This window comes from Scyliorhinus canicula, chromosome 2 (assembly GCF_902713615.1).
Source record: "Scyliorhinus canicula chromosome 2, sScyCan1.1, whole genome shotgun sequence".
Lineage (NCBI taxonomy): Eukaryota > Metazoa > Chordata > Chondrichthyes > Carcharhiniformes > Scyliorhinidae > Scyliorhinus > Scyliorhinus canicula.
Genome location: NC_052147.1, coordinates 153,442,728 through 153,461,540, shown reverse-complemented (window position 1 = coordinate 153,461,540; position 18,813 = coordinate 153,442,728). Strand labels below are relative to the sequence as shown.

At 46.8% G+C, this 18,813-nt stretch overlaps 1 protein-coding gene and 1 long non-coding RNA gene across 5 annotated transcripts in view; one reads left to right on the top strand and one right to left on the bottom strand.

Moving 5' to 3' along the window:
* The window catches only part of LOC119960037, a 67,669-nt gene that overhangs the window by 23,591 nt on the left and 25,265 nt on the right, over positions 1-18,813 (bottom strand). Inside the window, exon 2 of the long non-coding RNA XR_005459315.1 lies at positions 8,679-8,827. This is a non-coding gene — a long non-coding RNA (uncharacterized LOC119960037). The remainder of the gene's footprint in view (positions 1-8,678; positions 8,828-18,813) is intronic.
* The window catches only part of raph1a (Ras association (RalGDS/AF-6) and pleckstrin homology domains 1a), a 250,079-nt gene that overhangs the window by 228,020 nt on the left and 3,246 nt on the right, over positions 1-18,813 (top strand). For all 4 annotated transcript variants that reach the window (XM_038787932.1, XM_038787930.1, XM_038787922.1 and 1 more), the window contains 2 exons: positions 2,911-3,031; positions 6,027-6,178. In XM_038787932.1, the coding sequence (XP_038643860.1) occupies positions 2,911-3,031; positions 6,027-6,178 (273 nt within the window). The remainder of the gene's footprint in view (positions 1-2,910; positions 3,032-6,026; positions 6,179-18,813) is intronic.

Genomic DNA, 18,813 nt, shown 5'->3' with positions numbered 1-18,813 from the left:
CAGGATGCATACCCATTTGAATGAGATGACTTGTCTACTTTGAGCACTGCACCCACTTTTCTGAAGACCTATATTAATCCCTGTTTTATTGCCATAGCCATGCCGTCTACCTTTGCAAGTTTTTGATCTCTGACCAAATTTTGCTGGTATGCTACCCACTAACCTCTGATCATTTTGCAAGCGTGTATTTGTACAGGCCTGTCACCGTCTAACATTGGGTGTTACTGGTGGCTACTGGTCTGTCACTATCTTGAATTTTGAGGAAGTTGTCACACTCACTCTCTCACTCTCTCGCGCTCTCTCTCTCTCACACACTCTCTCACACACCCCGTCCACTATATACATCACCGGCTCCTTTAGCCCATACACCCGCACCCAGTGAAACAAACAAACAAAAAAAAGATTATACAGCCATGACGTTACATCGGCACATGGCCATTTCTCCATTTCTCACTTCTGCCACAGTCCTTCTGCCTTCGCAAACTCCTCCGCTGCTCCAAAAGAAAAGTCCTTGAACTTGTAAGTCACCCTCAACTTCGCTGGATATACAATGCCGCACTGCACCTTGCTAATGTACAGTGCCCTCTTCACCCGGTTGAAAGCAGCCCGCCTCCTCGCCAGCTCCACCGTAAAGTCCTGGTGTACAAGTATACCAGCTCCAGCCCACTGCACCACCCGCTTCTGCTTGGCCCAGCACAGGACCTTCTCCTTCACACTGCACTTACGGAAGCACAGAGTCACTACCCTTGGCGGCTCACTCGCCTTTGGTACAGGCTTCCACGACCGATGAGCCCGATCCAGTTCATATCGGGAGGAATCATCCCCCTCCCCAAGTAGTTCCGCCAGCATCGCAGCAAAATACTCAGTCAGTCTCGGCCCTTCAACTCCTTCGGGCAGCCCCACAATCCTCAAATTCTGGCGCCTGGACCTGTTTTCCAGGTCTTCCATTTTTCCTCGCAGATCCTTGTTCACCCCCAACACCTTCTGCATCTCCTTCCCCATCGACGTAAGTTGATCAACGTGCTGCAATAATGTCTCCTCCACTTCCATCAGCGCCTCCCCTTGCTCCCACACCTCCGCCACTGCACTTGCCACCGCCGTTGTCACTGGGGAAATCGCCTCCTTCACCAGCACACTCAAAACCTCCCTCATCTCCTCCCTCATTGTCTCCATGTATTTTGTAAACTACCTTTCGAATTCCGCAGCCATTGCCGTAGTTATTTCTTCAGCCGTAAGCAATGCGGCCTCCCCTGATGCTCCAGCCTCCATTTTCCTTGGTGACCTTTCTACTCCCCGATGAACTTTCAGCTGTTTTCACAGCCGTTTTCTTACTGGACCTCGACATGTCCCTTCCCTGTACTTTCTCCTGGCCTTCACCGCCTTCGCTGCCCCTAGGACCGGGCGTCAGTCTCCGACAATGCCATTCCCGAACGGGAGCCCTCCAACGCGCGGCTGCCTCCCGCCCGCCGTCACCGGAAGTCAGCCGTCACCGCTTCTTCAATGGCCTTGGTGAGATCTTTTCACAGTTGTTCCCTCCTGCTGCTAAAATTCAGCTTTCATAAAGGCCCTCAAGTCAGCTTGAGGCCTTTAAGCTCGCCCTTCCCCCGCCTGCATGCTGGAAGAGGCTTTTGTCTCTGCTGTAGCTTCAGCCAAATCTTTCACTCTTTCTGCGGGTCTGGTAACTAAGAAACATACCATTTCTGGGGGAAAGTACTTCTCCAACATTCACCTACGCCTTTTCATCAAAATTCTACCCTATATTGCTTAAAAAAGAGCTATTTTCTGTAACCTTGGGCAGGAGCTGCCTTGTGTGTGACCACTTACTCCATGGTGCACACCGGAAGCCGGTGAGGCCACATCTTGAGCATTACTCAGGTTTTTGTCTCCTTAAGTGGGGAAGAATATGACAGATTTAATGTGATTTGCAAAAGAAGCTAATGTGATGTGAGAAAAAACGTTTTCATGCAGCGAGTGGTTCAGGTCTGGAATGCACTGCCTGGAAGTGTGGTGGAGGCAGGTTCAATTGAGGCATTCAAGAGGGCATTAGATGATAACTTCAATAGAAACAATGTGCAGGGGCACATGAGAACGGCACTCATTTGATAGCCGGCACAGACAGGATGGGCCAAATGGCCTCCTTTGGCGCTGAACAGTTCTGTGATTCTGTCAAGTGGATTGGCCAACACTGAGGCGAATTGGCATCTAGAACAATACAGCACAGAACAGGCCCTTCGGCCCTCAATGTTGTGCCGAGCAATGATCACCCTACTCAAGCCCACGTATCCACCCTATACCAGTAACCCAACAACCCCCATTAACATTATTTTTTAGGACACTAAGGGCAATTTAGCCTGGCCAATCCACCTAACCCGCACATCTTTGGACTGTGGGAGGAAACCGGAGCACCCGGAGGAAACCCACGCACACACTGGGAGGACGTGCAGACTCCGCACAGACAGTGACCCAGCCGGGAATCGAACCTGGGACCCTGGAGCTGTGAAGCATTGATGCTAACCACCATGCTACCGTGCTGCCCTGTGGAATGTTTCTCACAGCATTTTCATGCTCATACATAACATAAGAAATACTAGGGTTGGGCCATTCTGCCCTTCGATCCCTAATCTGCCATTCAACTCGATCATTCAACTAGAACCCCTGAACCTTTGTTGCATTCCCAGCAGGTAAGCATACTTTTCCCCAGCCAAGGAGACCAAAACTTTATGCAATGCTCGTGGTGTGATCTCACCAAGGCCCTCTACAATTGCAATACGACTACAGCAAACAATCTGATTTAGTTGGCTTAGAGCTGTATGAAAACCACTGCAATTACATCCTTTTTTCCTATACAAATATATATAGAAGTCAAAACCTTAATAATCAAATGATATCCTTTTGATCTTTGTTAACTAGTATGGGAAGCAACTATATGACAACTACCAGGATGCTGTGAAGCGGGCGGAAGCTGCATATGAATGGTCATCCCTGTCCAGTGCTAGTATGAAATCCGGGTCCAGCTCTTCCAGTTTGCCAGGTAAAGTGGCCAAGTTTTTTTTGTCCTCTTTTCCCCCCTTTCCCAATTTTCTTCAACTTTCCCTCTACTTTTTTTGCCGAGGTGGTGACTCTCTTTAGGGTGTGGATGTTCAGGCAGGGGTTGCCAACCAGGAACCTCTTCCTGCTTGTGTGTAAATATCAGCAGGAAATTCCAGTATTGGCGGCAACACAACTGATTCTGTTTGCCCTCTACTGTTCTGTATTGCTAGATGGATTGAAGGAAATAGAAACTGAATTCTAATAAATGCAGAACAAGTTTGCTTAAGGTGTGTTGAGCATTGGATATACATTTACTGAGGAGCTGCAGTTACGAGGCAAAATTATGAGTATCACTTGGAAAAGGAATTCTGGAGGGAAGGAATTAGTAATGATGTACAAATCATTATGGAACTTTTTTATCCATTAACATAATTTGATGAGCTCACTTGATGGCCCACTTTGATTACACAACTGAGTGCCACATATCAATCGGGACAACTCCCAATCTGTACAATTAGCTGTTCTCAAATCGAGTGATGGTGTGTTGCAGTTGTCCCCCCAGTGCCTTTGGGAATAACCATTCAGTGCCTTGTCGTCTCATTTTGCTACTTGCTGAGTCTTCCTGAAATATGGGCAGGAGCATGCTTGGCTGTGATGCTTTCTATGGTTGGTAATCTACCAATGCTTGCAGTCCAAACGTACGTGGAAAATGACCACTTAGATGAGGTACTGAGACCGTGTAACTTAATCCCAGCAAATGCCAGCTAACTTGGAGAGGAGGGAGAAAATTAGGAGGAAAAATGTAAGAAACCATTGTTGTCAGTCGATGGATGGGTTGGGGTGCATGTTTTCACTGAAATCCGATTGCTCGTATGGGTCTCCTGGCTACAGCTCTGATTGAAAGTTTTCATAAGTCTAGGAGCTGTACTGAGACCTGGTTGGTTGCTTTTCCCGAGTCATTTCCCAAATGGTGTGAGCATTAACTGTTGACTGTAGATTGGGAAGTGTGACATCTGTAGTTGGGAAACATTCTGTATTATATACTCACTTCTATTAGATGCAATTGATCATTCAAAGAGAGAAACCCATTAGATGTAAGGTGCTTAAATTTTCAGAAGCCATTTGATAAGGTTCCTCAGTTGAGTGCTTTAAGAAAGATACATTATGGTTTTTCTAGTAAATAGATAGTGATTGGCTAAGCAGTAGAAGGCATCAGATGATAAACAGATCTTAGGACTGGCAATAAGTGGAATTCCACAGTCTTTTATTTTGTTTACACGTTATAAATAGTATGCGAATGGGCCCAACCAGTAAGAGTGCTGTAGAATTTCCTCATCAAACTATATAATCAGATATCCAGCGATGTTCCTTCTCGACTGCTTGACCGTGCAGCAATGCAGAGGTTCCCCGAGGTCATGTAAAAGTCAGCTCCTTTTAAATTACCACATGACTGTGCAAAAAATTTGAATGGCCCATGCAGTTAACTCAATAGGTCACTCACTGCACAAAAAAAATAGAAGGAGCATTAGTGGTCCAGTATAAAGAGATCATGTTTACATAGACCTGAAGGATGAGCATGTAGGCTAATTTGGCAAAGTGTATTGTAATGTATATAATAAATTGTTATACTTCATAGTTTGTATTTTTACAGTAATATTATTAAAACCTAGGTTAGAATGCATACAGACAGTATGTCTGCTAGAGCTGTGATTAAAAGCTATTTTACCAGTTTGCAGATAGAGAGTTGATGTAATGTTGCAACAGTTTGAGCCTGGCTAAACAAATAAAGGCACATCTTGGAACAATGCTGTGTGCTTTGAGTGTAGCTAATGGGAGGGGCCATGTCTGTCTGGACAAAGGAGATGCTTCCAGGGCTCTTAAGCTGAGCATACTGTTTTCAGCTTGGTCCTTAAAAGAAGGTTTATCTTTCCACGGACTCTGCACCAAGATAAGCAAGTAAAACCTGATTGTCAACTTTATACTTAAGTGGTATTTGAAATATGTGATGCTTAATTAGAATGTAGAGGCAGATTTCATGAAGCAAGTTGAGATATTGTACCTGTTAACTGTAAAGCAATTTTTTGCTGCTGTGTTCAAATTTAAGTTTGTTTTGATATAAAAGCTGTCTACTGGTCAGTATTATCACTCCTGTGGTGCAGTAACATTTCCTCACAGTTTTACAAAATGCAAATAGTTGGGTTCTAATCCAGGATCTTAACCAAAATTGGGGTTCTGGTCCGGACCCATAACACTATAGTAATGTAAGTTGGTACAGGAACAAGGACTGCGGCGTGTGTGTGAAAGTACCTTGGACAGAAGGGGTTTTTGATGTACTATATTTGTACAACCTTTTCTAGTAGTGTGGTTTGTTCTGGTGGAAGCTTTCCAGCAGTGGGCACAGAAAGCAGAAGGAAATGAGAGAAAATATATTGTCGGAGTTGAGATCGTCAGAAATTCTCGAACTTTGCAACAGTATTTGCTTTACAAAGTCAGGAAGAAATGGGAGTTTGGTAACCTTTATTTGTCAGGTTTGGGGTGCCAGTGCGTTGACTTTTGGTCTTGTTCAAAGTGGATTTTAATTCTGAAAGGAAATATCAATGCACTTGCACCCAGATCAGACGGAAACAAGACTTTGCCGAGTTTCATCAAGATGTTCAGTAGAAAATGCGATTAGTTTAAGGCCGAACTTTGCTGTCAGGAAATAAAAATGCCACAAAAAGAGCAGGAAGATAAAGTTTAAAACAATATATGGCATGTCTTTCAACACTTGAAGGTTACTGCATTGGTGATAATCCTTTATCAGAATTCATAATCCAAAGAATCTTCATCTAAAATGTTCAGATGTTGACTGACATAATGTGTATTTGCAGTATTTTATTGTTTGTCAAATTTTTAACGTACATCTTGTTTCAAGTAAAATTTTGAGCATTTTGCATACTAGGAACTGAATAAAGGTAGTTTGATGCATGGGATTTACTTTCACTTGCTTTGTGCAGAATCCCACTCAAACCATTCGAACCAGTCAGACAGTGGTGTGTCTGACTTGCAGTCTACGGGTCATGTTCGCTCGCAAAGTATCGTCAGCTCCATTTTTTCAGAGGCTTGGAAAAGAGGTACACAATTGGAGGAGCAGCAGCAGCATTCCAAGGTAAGAGAAAGAACAATGTACCCTCTTGATGCACAAAGAAAAGTACCCAGCTTCAACTTTTGTCCTATTGATGAGCCTGTTTGTATTTCATCACTGGATTGCTCAAGAACACAAGAATTAGGAGCAGGAGTAGTCCATTTGGCCTCTGGTGGCAGCTCCTGCCATTTGGATGATCATGGCTCATTTTAATATGGCTTCAACTTCACTTTGCACACTCCTGTATGCCTTGACTTCTTTGTCGATCATAAATCTACCTTGCTCAACCTCAGATATATTCAATGGTCCAACCTCCACATCTCATATGTTTCGAGAAGATCACCTCTCAATCTTTTAAACTCCCATGGTTATAGAACATAAGAACTAGGAGCAGGAGTAGGCCATCTGGCCCCTCGAGCCTGCTCCACCATTCAATGAGATCATGGCTGATCTTTTGTGGACTCTGCTCCACTTTCCGGCCTGAACACCATAACCCTTAATCCCTTTCTTCTTCGAAAAACTATCTATCTTTATCTTAGAAACATTTAATGAAGGAGCCTCTACTGCTTCACTGGGCAAGGAATTCCATAGATTCACAACCCTTTGGGTGAAGGAGTTCCTCCTAAACTCAGTCCTAAATCTACTGCCCCTTATTTTGAGGCTATGCCCCCTAGTTCTGCTTTCAGCTGCCAGTGGAAACAACCTGCCCGCATCTATCCTATCTATTCCCTTCATAATTTTAAATGTTTCTATAAGATCCCCCCTCATCCTTCTAAATTCCAACGGGTACAGTCCCAGTCTACTCGACCTCCTCGTAATCCAACCCCTTCAGCTCTGGGATTAACCTAGTGAATACCCTCTGCACACCCTCCAGCGCCAGTCTGTCCTTTCTCAGGTAAGAAGACCAAAACTGAACACAATACTCCAGGTGTGGCCTCACTAACACCGTATACAATTGCAGCATAACCTCCCTAGTCTTAAACCCCATCCCTCTAGCATTGAAGGACAAAATTCTATTTGCCTTCTTAATCACCTGTTGCACCTGTAAACCAACTTTGTGTGCCTCACTATAGGCCCAGCTTGCTCAGCTTTTGCTCATAAGCTCACGCCTTCATCCCAGGAATCAGTCGAGTGACCCTTCTCTGAACTGTTTCTAATGCACAAATTCACATATCCTGTCTTAAGTAAACAGACCAAAACTGTACACGGTACTCCAGATGTAGGTTCACTATGGCCCTGTACAGCAGTACTTCACTATTTTTATACTAGATTCCCCTTGCAATAAAAGTCAACATTCCATTTGCCGCCTTAATCACTTGTGTATCTGCAAACTAACTTGTGATTCATCTTCCAGGACACTCAGATTCCTCTGTACTGTAGAATTCTTAAATCTCTCTCTCTCTCTCTATTCTGCCTGCCAATAAGCACAAATTCACATTTTCCCACATTATACTCCCATTTGCCAAATTTTTTGCCTATTCACTTCACCAATCTAAAGCTCTTTGTACACGACTTTCCGGCCCTGCACAGTGGGATGAGAAATTCAACGGACCTTTTGCTGGACTGTCACATTTTTCGTCATGGCCACAATCAACATCCTGGGGGTTACCATTGATCAGAAACTGAACTGGACTAGCCATATTAATAGTGTGGCTACCAGGGCAGGTCAAAGGCTATGAATTCTATGGGGAGCAACTCCCCACCTGACCCCCCCAAAGCTTGTCCACCATCTACACTGCACAGGTCAGGAGTGTAATGGAATACTCCTCTCTTGCCTGGATGAGCGCAGCTCCAACAAAACTCAAGAAGCTCGACACCATCCAGGACAAAGCTTGATTGCTCCCCTTTCCACAAACATTCAAACCCTTCACCACCTATGAACAGTGGCAGCCAAGTGTACTGTCTACACGATGCACTGCGTAACTTCCCAAGGTTCCTTAGACAGCACCTTCTAAACCCACAACCACTACCATCTAGGAGGACAAGAGCAGAACAAAGGTTAATGCTCTGAAAGCCAAATCTTTCATTATCTTTCTTTCATTTCCACTGTTCTTGATCTGCTGCAATATTCCAGTGAAGTTCAGTGAAACCCAACAAAAACTGAGTTCAACAACTTCAGACCATGAACTCTCTCCTCCATCTTGGCATGCATGTCTACCTTTTTCTTAAATTTTGCTTTTGCAGAGCGCTGACCTTTGTTTGAACCAGCACCTTCTTTATTATTTAACACAATTATTAACACTCCTCGTGTCTTGTGATAGCTTCTTTGTCAACTCTCTCCCAAGTTCCCATCTATCCCTGACCTACTCTACTTCACCCCCTCTTAAAGTTGTCCAAAATCCATCACTTTTCTCCCTTTCTTTAGCTCTGAAGAAATCAAACCGTCTCAAAACGTTAATTCTGTTCTTCTCTCTGCAGATGCTGCCAAACTTACTGCGTATTTCCAGCTTTTATCTTAGATTCCCAGCATCTACAGTATTTTGTTTACTTTAGCGGTATAATTAGCCTACAATTCTGCACATACCATCAGAGCTGCTACTTCACTGACTCAGTATGTGGTCAGTTTGACTGATGCCGATTACGATTTTCCTCCCAACCACTGTTCAAGCTGTTTCTTTCTGATCCTGATGGTTTCTGCCTGTATTGGAGAGATTAGTCCCTCTGGTGGTTAATCTGTGAAAGACCAACAATTTAGTTGAAATAATTCTAACTGTTCTCTCCCAGAGTAGTTGAGCCCAAGACATTGATTTTTCAATCAGTGGACTGACACTTATCCAATTTTATAGCAAGTGAAAAATACACCTAAGAAATGCCATACTAGCATTTACTTTTCAAAAAGGTTTTCTGGTCTCCTCTGAAGCATTAGTGTTTTCAGTGTGGATTAGGTTGGTAGGGAGGTTCTTGTGCTGCTTATTTTTGGTCTTGATGCATCATGGGTTTTTATAATCCAATGACCTCTGATCACCTCCAGTTTAAGTGGAGTTATTTCACATCAATTGTGATTGTTGTTAACTGTTTTTCAGTTATCCAGTGAGAAAATGTCCTTTCTTATTTTACGTTTTCTTATGTTAGAGCGTCCAGGGACTAGGAAATTGGAATGATGGGAAAGGAAATGTATTTGGAAGTATTTGCCTGTACAAAAGTTCAATTTAAATATTTATATTGTGTACTATAGAGTTCAAATTCAATGTGGAGCTATTTGAGTACAGTATCATTACTGTGTCTGTAACTTGCAGTGCTTCTTACTACAGTAGGACATTGTGCAGTGCAATAGACCTGATTCCAAAAGGCATTTGATAAAGTTCCAGTTAAATTTAATTTGGGTAGGAATTCAAAAATCCTGGGATCAAAACTTGGCTAAAAGGTATGAAGCATTGGATACTTGTTAGGGTTATGTCATTGTCATAGAGAGGTTGAGTGATGTAACCCTGGAGATCAGTGTTGGGAACTATTTTGTTCCGATAGTAAATTGGATTCAGAATCTCTGTCCCAAAGGCACCCGGGACCCATGGGTGGTCAGGGTAAGTGCAACGTGGCTCCCTGGCCCTCCCTCCCGAACACGGACACCTTGGCACTGCCCAGCTGGAACCTTGTCACCCTGACACTGCCACACTACCAAACCAGCAGGAGCACTGTCAGGGTGGCATGCAAGGGTGCCTGAGTGCCAGGGTGGCACTGCCAAGAGTCAGGGGGCGATGGGGGCCATGCCCATGAAATGAGGGTAGAGGGGGGTTTGAAGTGTGGGGGAGTGCAGGGCAGGTAAGTAACGGCCTTTGGGTGGGTGATGGGTGGAGGTCCTGGAGGGGGAGGGGGGGTGGGTGGTGCGGATCCCCAGGGACCCCACAGCGAATGTCCTCAGTTGGGGGTGTGGGGTAGTGACCATGTGTGTGGGGTTGACATTGCCCGTGTGGGGGGTATGGAGGACCACAAACTCACTTAGCGATCGGGGCACCCTTTCAAAATGGGGGTCCGATCTCTGGGTTTAGCTCCCCAGTGCTAAAAGAAATTCTAAATGTGGGCTAAACCAGTGAGAAACTCCCCAGCGCCCAAAAAAGTGACCAAATGTCATTGAATAGAGGTGGAAAACTCACTGCAGAAAACCCCCCACAAATTAAGTTAGACATTTTTGGGGATAATGGCACTCTGTAGATGCCACTAATGGTGAAAAGAGAAGACCAATTAATTTGAAAAGTAGTGGCAAAGTGACTCGAAGCTTGAGTTTTCAAAATCAAATAATTGTGAGGAAGTGAGGCTGAACTAGATGAACACATGGGGCTGGATTCTCCGATTTTGGGACTATGTCCCCATGCCGTTGTAAAAACTCTGGCCAGTCACGACAGAAAAACTGGCGTGAAAGGGCCACATATTCATAGCCCTGTCAGGGACCCGGCGTGAAACTAGCAGCTTTTGCTGCAGATACGGACCCTCGCACATCTGGGTCGGAGGCCACGCATGTGCACGGTGGCAGCCTCCAGCGGCCGCGCTGTGCTCCATGCGGACTCGGACCACGGAGCTGCACCTTACAAATAGTGTCCCCGATCGGCCGCACGCCCGACCTGGACCGCCTGCCCAAAATTCGTCCGGTGCCATAAGGCACCCCCTCCCTCCGATTGGCCCACCCCTGACCATGGCGGCCATAGACCGAGTCGTTAGTATCCCGACCAGCAGGACCATATTAGATCCACGCCGTCGGGACTTCAGCCGGTCTGGGGCGGAGAATAGCGGAGCGGGTCTCCAGCAATGGCTGCAGGTTGGTGATCTGCGGCGCAAGGGGCCTGGAGAATCGGGGAACCGGCGCCAGTCCCGATTTTGCGTGCCGAAATGGATTCTCCGCCTCGGCGCCGGCTGCGATTTCTGCATCGGGGTGCGGGGAATCCAGCCCATGGTCTTCTGACTCAGCTGAGAGTACTGTCACGCCATCCATATTAAACAGAGGCCAAATAATTGTCAGCATATTGCTGCTTTGAGTCCCCCCTCTTGAAGGTGATGTGTGTCCTTTGTGTTTGTATGTTTCTGGTGTTTTCCAGAAAGTCAGAAAATTATGTGAACACTAACTGTAGTGAATGCCCTCAGTGAAGAGTATCACTGAAGCTGAAGACACGTTTTTAATTGAGAGCTGTTACTCTAGTGGGGTTACAATGCCTGCGACTTGATTCAATTCCCATACATCAAATAGAAGAGGGAAAAGAAAACTTTTAAATCCCACAGCTAGGTAGGATGTGAAAAGCAAGAGAGGGTTGTGCAATAAGCCATGGAAAGAAACAAAAAAGAGAGACTTGGGGTTTCAAGGGAAACGATAAGAGGGAACAGTACATCAATGCTAAGTGACCAATCCTATGGCTATAACCGATTTCTCGGAGGCTGAACTGGACCCAGAACACTCTCATTCTTACAAAATGAATTTCTGACAGGCCCTGCACTTTCACTAAAACTGCTTATTTCCATAATAACATCAACCAACTGCGCATCTGCCTCAACTCGTGCTGCTGATGCCTTTGTTACGTCTGGGACTTGATTATTCCAATTAGCACCTGGTCAACCTCACATTTTCCATAGAATAGAATTGAATTTTTATAGTGAAGAAGGAGGCCAATCAACCCATCGTGTCTGCACAATATGTCTGAAATTCCTACATTCATCACATCTATTTTAAAGTACCACTTAAAGAAGAGCGTGAGAGAGTTGGAGAGAAATCGTTTAGGAAGGGAATTATAGAACTTAGGATCTAGGAATCTGAAGCTGAAGACACGGCCACCAATGGTGGAGCAAAGGAAATCTGGGAGTTGTAGTTTTCTGAATGGGATAAGCTTTTTTTTTTTTAAGAGTACCCAATTCATTTTTTCCAATTAAGGGGCAATTTAGTGTGGCCAATCCACCTACCCTACACTTCTTTCGGTTGTGGGGGTGAAACCCGTGCAAACTCCACATGGACAGTGACCCAGAGCCGGGATCGAACCTGGGGCCTCAGCACTGTGAGGCAGCAATAAGCTAACTCAACGAAAACTGGGAATCAAACCTATGAGCTCCTTGTTGTGGGTCAGCTTCTTGCTGCTTTAACCAGCAGCAGCATCGAGGGAGCTGTGTGGGTACAGTGCAAATTTTTAAAATCCGTTAATACTTGGGCTTGTGGTGCAACGGGAGCGCACCTGACTCCAGATCAGAAAGTTGCTTGTTCAAATCATGTCAGTTTGTTGTGTGGCGATATTCTCGAAATGACTACGTTCAAAAGCATGATGTAAATAATATTTGGGGTGGCACTGTGGTTAGCATTTCTGCCTCACAGCACCAGGGTACCGAGTTCAATTCCGGTCTTTGGTGACTGTCTGAGAAGTTTGCACGTTCTCCCCGTGTCTGCATGGGTTTCCTCCCACAGTCCAACGATGTGCAGGTTAGTTGGATAAATTACCATTTAGCCCCTTACTTGTCCAAAAGGTTAGGTTGGGTTATGGGGGTAGGGTGGAGGCCTGGGCTTATGGTAGGGTGCTCTTTCCAAGGGCCGTTGCAGGCCTCCTTCTGCAGTGTAGGTTCTATGAAACTAAATACATTTAAATTGCCTGTGAACAGATCAGCTGTCCTATTTAATTACAGACAGATTGCTCAGGGTAGCAGAGTAATTATCTCTTACACAGCACCATGCGAGGCACAGCCTTGAATTATGTGTTCTTGTATTGGAGGTACATTGAAGTGGAACATTCTATTCCAGTATCAAAATGCAATATTAATTGACATGAGGAATAATCCATTTTGGGGTGTTTTGCAGGGAATCCTGGCAATGCTTCACTGCAACCCTTAAAGTAATATTTATAAAATGCAGAGGCTTCACTAGTTTTCCAAGATGGGAGTCCTGTTCACAAGACCACCATTAGATAGTCACTGATCTCTCACCTCAGTTCAAATCCAGCCCAGGTTAATGGAATCGGAATCTCTTTTCTTTGCTGCTGTATTGATGTGAAATGAGTTTGGGGCAGACGTTAGTAAGTCACTAACAGCTGCTGTAATGGAGGTTGTGGTCCATTGCAATATGTGATGTTGGCAGATCATTTATCTGAAAGGGATATACTGATTACAGTTGAATGCTACTAATCTTTTTCTAAAATTTAGAGTACCCAATTTTTTTTTCCCCAATTAACGGGCAATTTAGCATGGCCAATCCATCTAACCTGCACATCTTTGGGTTGTGGGGGTGAAACCCACGCAGACACGGGAAGAATGTGCAAAGTCCACACGGACAGTGACCCAGTGCCGGAATTCGAACCCGGGTGCTCTGTGCTGTAGGCAAAAGTGCTAACCACTGTGCCACATGCTGCCCGAATGCTACTAATCTGAGCATCTTCCTGGAAATATGATTGCTGGTTCTCAGACTGTCCATAACTGAATTTTTCCTGACAAAACCTTCAGCAGCCCAGTGGATTTTGGGCGTGACATAGAACATACAGTGCAGAAGGAGGCCATTCGGTCCATCGAGTCTGCACCGACCCACTTAAGCTCTCACTTCCACCCACTTAAGCTCTCACTTCCACCCTATCCCCGTAACCCAATAACCCCTCCTAACCTTTTTAGACACTAAGGGCAATTTATCATGACCAATCCACCTAACCTGCACGACATTGGACTGTGGGAGGAAACGAGCAACCGGAGGAAACCCACGCAGACACGGGGAGACTCCGCACAGACAGTGACCAAGTGGGGAGTCAAACCCACAGTGCTATCCACTTGTGCTACTCTTCTGCCCTGACAGAACACAGCTTAATTATTGTGTTCATGAAAATATTATTTCTGAGACTTCCGCTTGTGACCATGGAGTGATTGGTCATATGTTTGGGTGGGGTAAGGTAAGGCCAGCAGGAGGCCTTCTTCTTTGAACTGAGGAGTGGGGAGGGGGTCATTAGGATGTGCCTTTGGGCAGGGGTAGCTGCGCTAGCAGGTTATGCTGGTGAATGGAAGTGAGGTGGTGGGGGAGAAGGCCAAGAGGGGGGGTCGGGGGGGAAGGGAAGGGGAAAAGCTGGGGGGGACGAGGGTGGTTTCTGCGACGCGGCAGGAGGTGAGAGATGGCCATGGTCAAGGGCGAAGAAAGGGGCTATCTGGATGGGCTATGTACAGAATGGAATTATAGGGGCAGGAGTTATGTGGGGAAGATGATAGATGGTAGAGGGGATTGGAGGCGCAAGCCTCTGTTAAGGTTGGTATCGTGGAACGTCAGGGGACTAAATGGGCCAGTTAAAAGGTCGCGGGTGTTCACGCACCTCAGGAGCTTGAAAGCGGGGGTTGTCTTTTTGCAGGAGACACACCGCCGTGTGAAGGACCAGGCTAGGTTAAGGAAGGGGTGGGTTGGGCAGGTTTTTTACTCGGGGTTTGATTTGAAATCGAGGGGAGTGGCAATTTTAATGAGCAAGAAAATGGGATTCGTGAGTGCGAAGGAGGTGAGGGATCCAGGTGGGAGATATGTGATTGTGAGTGGGGTATTGGAAGGGGCACCGGTAGTGTTGGTAAATGTGTATGCCCCAAATTGGGATGATGTGGGTTTTATGACAGGGTTGCTGGCAGCAATCCCGGATTTAGCCACGTACCAGTTGATCATGGGAGGAGATTTTAACTGTATCCTGGTGCCGAGGGCAGATAGATCGAGCCCCAGGTTGATGGGTAGGGGACGAATGGCATGGGAGCTGGGGGGGTTTATAGAGAGGATGGGTATGGTGGATCCATGGCACTTTCAGAACCCAGGGAGAACGGAGTATTCCTTCTTTTCACATGTCTATAAGGTGTATTCGAGTATTGATTAGTTTGTAGTGAGTCGGAAGATTTTGGTTGGGGTGGAGGGGGCAGAGTATGCGGGGATAGTTATCTCGGACCATGCACTCCACTGGCTAGATATTCAGTTCAGTACGGGACCAGAGCAGAGGCCGGGGTGGAGGTTTGACTCGGGGTTGTTGGCGGATGGAGGTTTTTGTGATGAGGTGCAGTTGACGATTAGGGATTATGTGGAGTTCAATCAGAATGGGGAGGTGTTGGCGGGCATTTTTTGGGAAGCACTGAAGGCAGTGGTCCGGGGAGAAATTATCTCATTTACGGTTTGTGCGAATAAGGAAAGGATGGTGGAATGTGACCGTGTAGTGAGTGAGATCGTGGAGGTGGATATAATATTAGAGGGTGTCCACTGTGGAGGGATTAGCGAGGAGGAAAATGTTGCAGAGGCAATTTGACAGGCTTACAACAGGGAGGGCGGTAGGGCAACTGCGTAGGGCAAGTGGGGTGCAATACAAGTATGGGGAGAAGGCGCACTGCATGCTGGCGCACCAGCTGCGGAAGCAGGCTGTGTCCAGGGAAATATTGAAGATTCGGACTGGGGCTGGGGATGTGGTGTCAGAGCCAGGGAAGATAAATGAGGCATTTAGAAAGTACTACCAGGGACTTTATGAGGCAGACCCAGGAGGAGAGGAAGGGGCTTTGGGGTGGTTTCTGGACGAGCTGGAATTTCCCCAGGTGGAGGTAGCAAGAGGCAGGCATTGGAGGAGCCCCGGGGGCTGAGGGTGGTGCTGGATAGTATCAGGGGTATGAAGTCGGGGACGGCCCCTGGGCTGGATGGGTACCCGGCAGAATTTTATAAGAAATTTGCGGCGGACCTGGCACCACATCTGTTGTGTGCGTTTAATGAAGCACTGGAGAAGGGGGAGTTGCCGGAAACAATGAAGCAGGCGGTAATCACACTAATCCCAAAAAAAGAGAAGGATCCGGTGGAAAGTGGGTCGTATAGACCCATATCGCTATTGAACACAGATGTGAAAGTATTGGCTAAGTTGTTGGCGGGGAGGATGGAGGAGTGTGTACCGGGGGGTGGTTGGTGAAGATCAAACCGGCTTTGTGAAGGACAGGCAGCTCGCGAGTAATATGGCAGTTGAATGTGGTGATGAATCCGTCGAGAGCTCTGGTACCGGAGGTGGTGGTGTCCATGGACGCGGAGAAAGCATTTGATCGGGTGGAGTGGCGGTACTTGTTCGAAGTTTTTGGAACGTTTGGGTATGGGCTGAGATTTGTGGTATGGGTGCGGTTGCTGTATGTGGCATCAAGAGCGAGGGTGAGGACGAATGATATGCGTTCACGAAGCTTTGACTTACACAGGGGTACAAGGCAGGGGGGCCCGCTGTCGCCGCTGCTGTTTGCGCTGGCCATAGAGCCATTGGCGATGGCTCTCGGGGTTGGCAGAGTGGCAGGGGATAATGAGGGGACAGAGGGAGCATCGGGTGTCGCTCTATGCCGATGACCTCTTGCTGTATGTTTCGGATCCGTTGGAGAGTATGGGAAGGATTATGGGCCTGCTGGGGAGGTTTGGAGGGTTCTCGGGATACAAGCTGAATGTAGGGAAAAGCGAATTCCCGCTGAATGAGCTGGCACAGCGGGTTAATTTAGGGGGGTTGACATTTACGGTAGCGAGGGATAGGTTTAGGTACTTGGGGATTCAAGTAGTGAGGGAATGGACGGGGTTCCATAAGTGGAAATTAATGAAGCTGGTTCAGGAGGCCAGGGAGGATCTTAAGAGGTGGGATACACTGCACTTAACGTTGGCGGAGAAGGTCCAAGTGGTGAAAATGAATATTCTGCCGAGGTTCTTGGTTATCTTTCAGGCTCTCCCGATCTTTATACCAAAGGCCTTTTTTCGGAAAGTTGACACAATCATCTCTGACTTTGTATGGGTGGGGAAGGTGCCGAGGGTGGGGAGGACCCTGCTACAGAGGCAGAGGCAGCAGGGGGGAGGCGGGGGGTGGTTGGCGTTGCCAAACTTGCTTCATTATTATTGGGTGGCTAATGTGGACAAGGTGCGGCGGTGGTGGGAAGGAGAAGGGGTAGAGTGGGTTAGGATGGAGGAGGAACCTTGTAAGGGGTCTAATTTGAGGGCTATGGTGACGGCGGCGTTGCCAATGGCTCAGAGTAGGTATTCAGGGAGCCCAGTGGTGCAATCCATGGGGAAGATATGGAATCAACTGAGGAGGCATTTTCGGGTGGAAGGGACGTCGGTGCTGATGCCGCTGTGCGAGAATCATGGGTTTGAGTGGGGGGGGGGGTGTGGATAGTGTATACAGGAGGTGGAAGGAAGAAGGAAGTGGGGCTGGACAAGGTGAGGGATTTGTATTTTGAGGAAGGGTTCGCCAGTCTGGAGGAGCTAAGGGGTAGAGTAGAGCTGCCGAGCTGTAGTGAGTTCAAGTATCTGCAGGTTAGGGACTTTGCACGAAAGGTCTGGAAGGGGTTCCTTAGATTGCCAGAATACACCCTGCTGGAGTGACTGCTGCTTCTGGATGTGGACGGGGAGTGAAGAATTGGGGATATATACAAGTGGCTGGGGGAGCAGGAAGGCGAGCGAGTGGTGAAGATCAAGGAGAAATGGGAAGTGGAGTTGGGAATGCAGATCAATTGGGGAGTATGGAGTGAGGCACTGCGAAGGGTAAACGGGACCTCCTCTTGTGCAAGGATGAGCCTGATACAGTTTAAGGTGGTGCACAGGGTGCATATGACTCGGGCAAGAATGAGTGGGTTCTTTCAGGGGGTAGCAGATGACTGAGGTATGGGCAGGGGCCAGCGAATCATGCGCACATGTTTTGGGGTTGTGAAAAATTGGGAAGGTGGGAGTGTTCACGGTCTTAGCCAGGATAGTGGAGGAGGTAGACCCCGGACCCTTTGGTGGCGATATTTGGGGTTGCAGAGAAGCCGGAGCTCATGGAGAGGAGGAAGGCCGATGTCTTGACCTTCGCCTCTCTGATTGCACGGTGACGAATTTTGCTGGAGTGGCGGTTGGCATCACCGCGGGGGTAGCAGCATGGTTGGGTGACCTGTACGACTTCCTGCGGTTAGAGAAGATAAAGTATGAGTTAAGGGGTTCAGCAGGGGAGTTTGAGAAAAGGTGGAGGGTGTTTGTGACCATGTTTGAGGAGCTGTTCATCACAGGGGGGGTGGGTGATTTGGGGGGTGGGGGGGTGAAAAAGAGAAAAATCTGTACAAACTGTATAGTTGATTTTTGGGAAGAATGTTTCCCGGGGTGTTTATTTGCTGTAACCTACTTTGATACAAGTTTGAATACAATGCATTTTCTAAAAAACAGAAAATATTATTTCTATTCTTCCCAGTCCCATTTGGGTTAATGTTTGAACAGTTGCCACTCTCTGGTCCTTCTGCCAAGTGACCACTCTTCACTTGCACCTTGCCAGTGAATGTCATCAGGCTGAATTGTAGGTGGGACCACTTTCTAACCCAAGCCTTCATTCGAAGCACTGTGATGGGCTCTTCTTAGAAGTCTGGTATTATTGGATGGGAATCAGGAAAGGGAGCCTTGGTTTTTCTCCCTTGGAGTTCCAGGGCATGGAAACCAGTTGTAACATCCTAGTCCCTGAACCAGCTGAGTTCAGCTACCTGGAGACAAACAAGGAATTGCATTGGTTATCACTGCACTCCATGACTGAGCTACTCACTAACTGACCCAGTGAAATAGAGTGATTTCCCTACATGCTTCTGAGCAGCAGCGAAAGTTAAGATGGAGGAAGGGTAGACAATCTTCCATTTGTTAGGAATTTATATAAATTTTTGATAACTTCCAGCTGCTCTTAAAAAAAATATGGAGTTGGGATAAAGGGTTAATATCCAAGGGGATGGTCTGTATGAACTGCTGTGCTCGG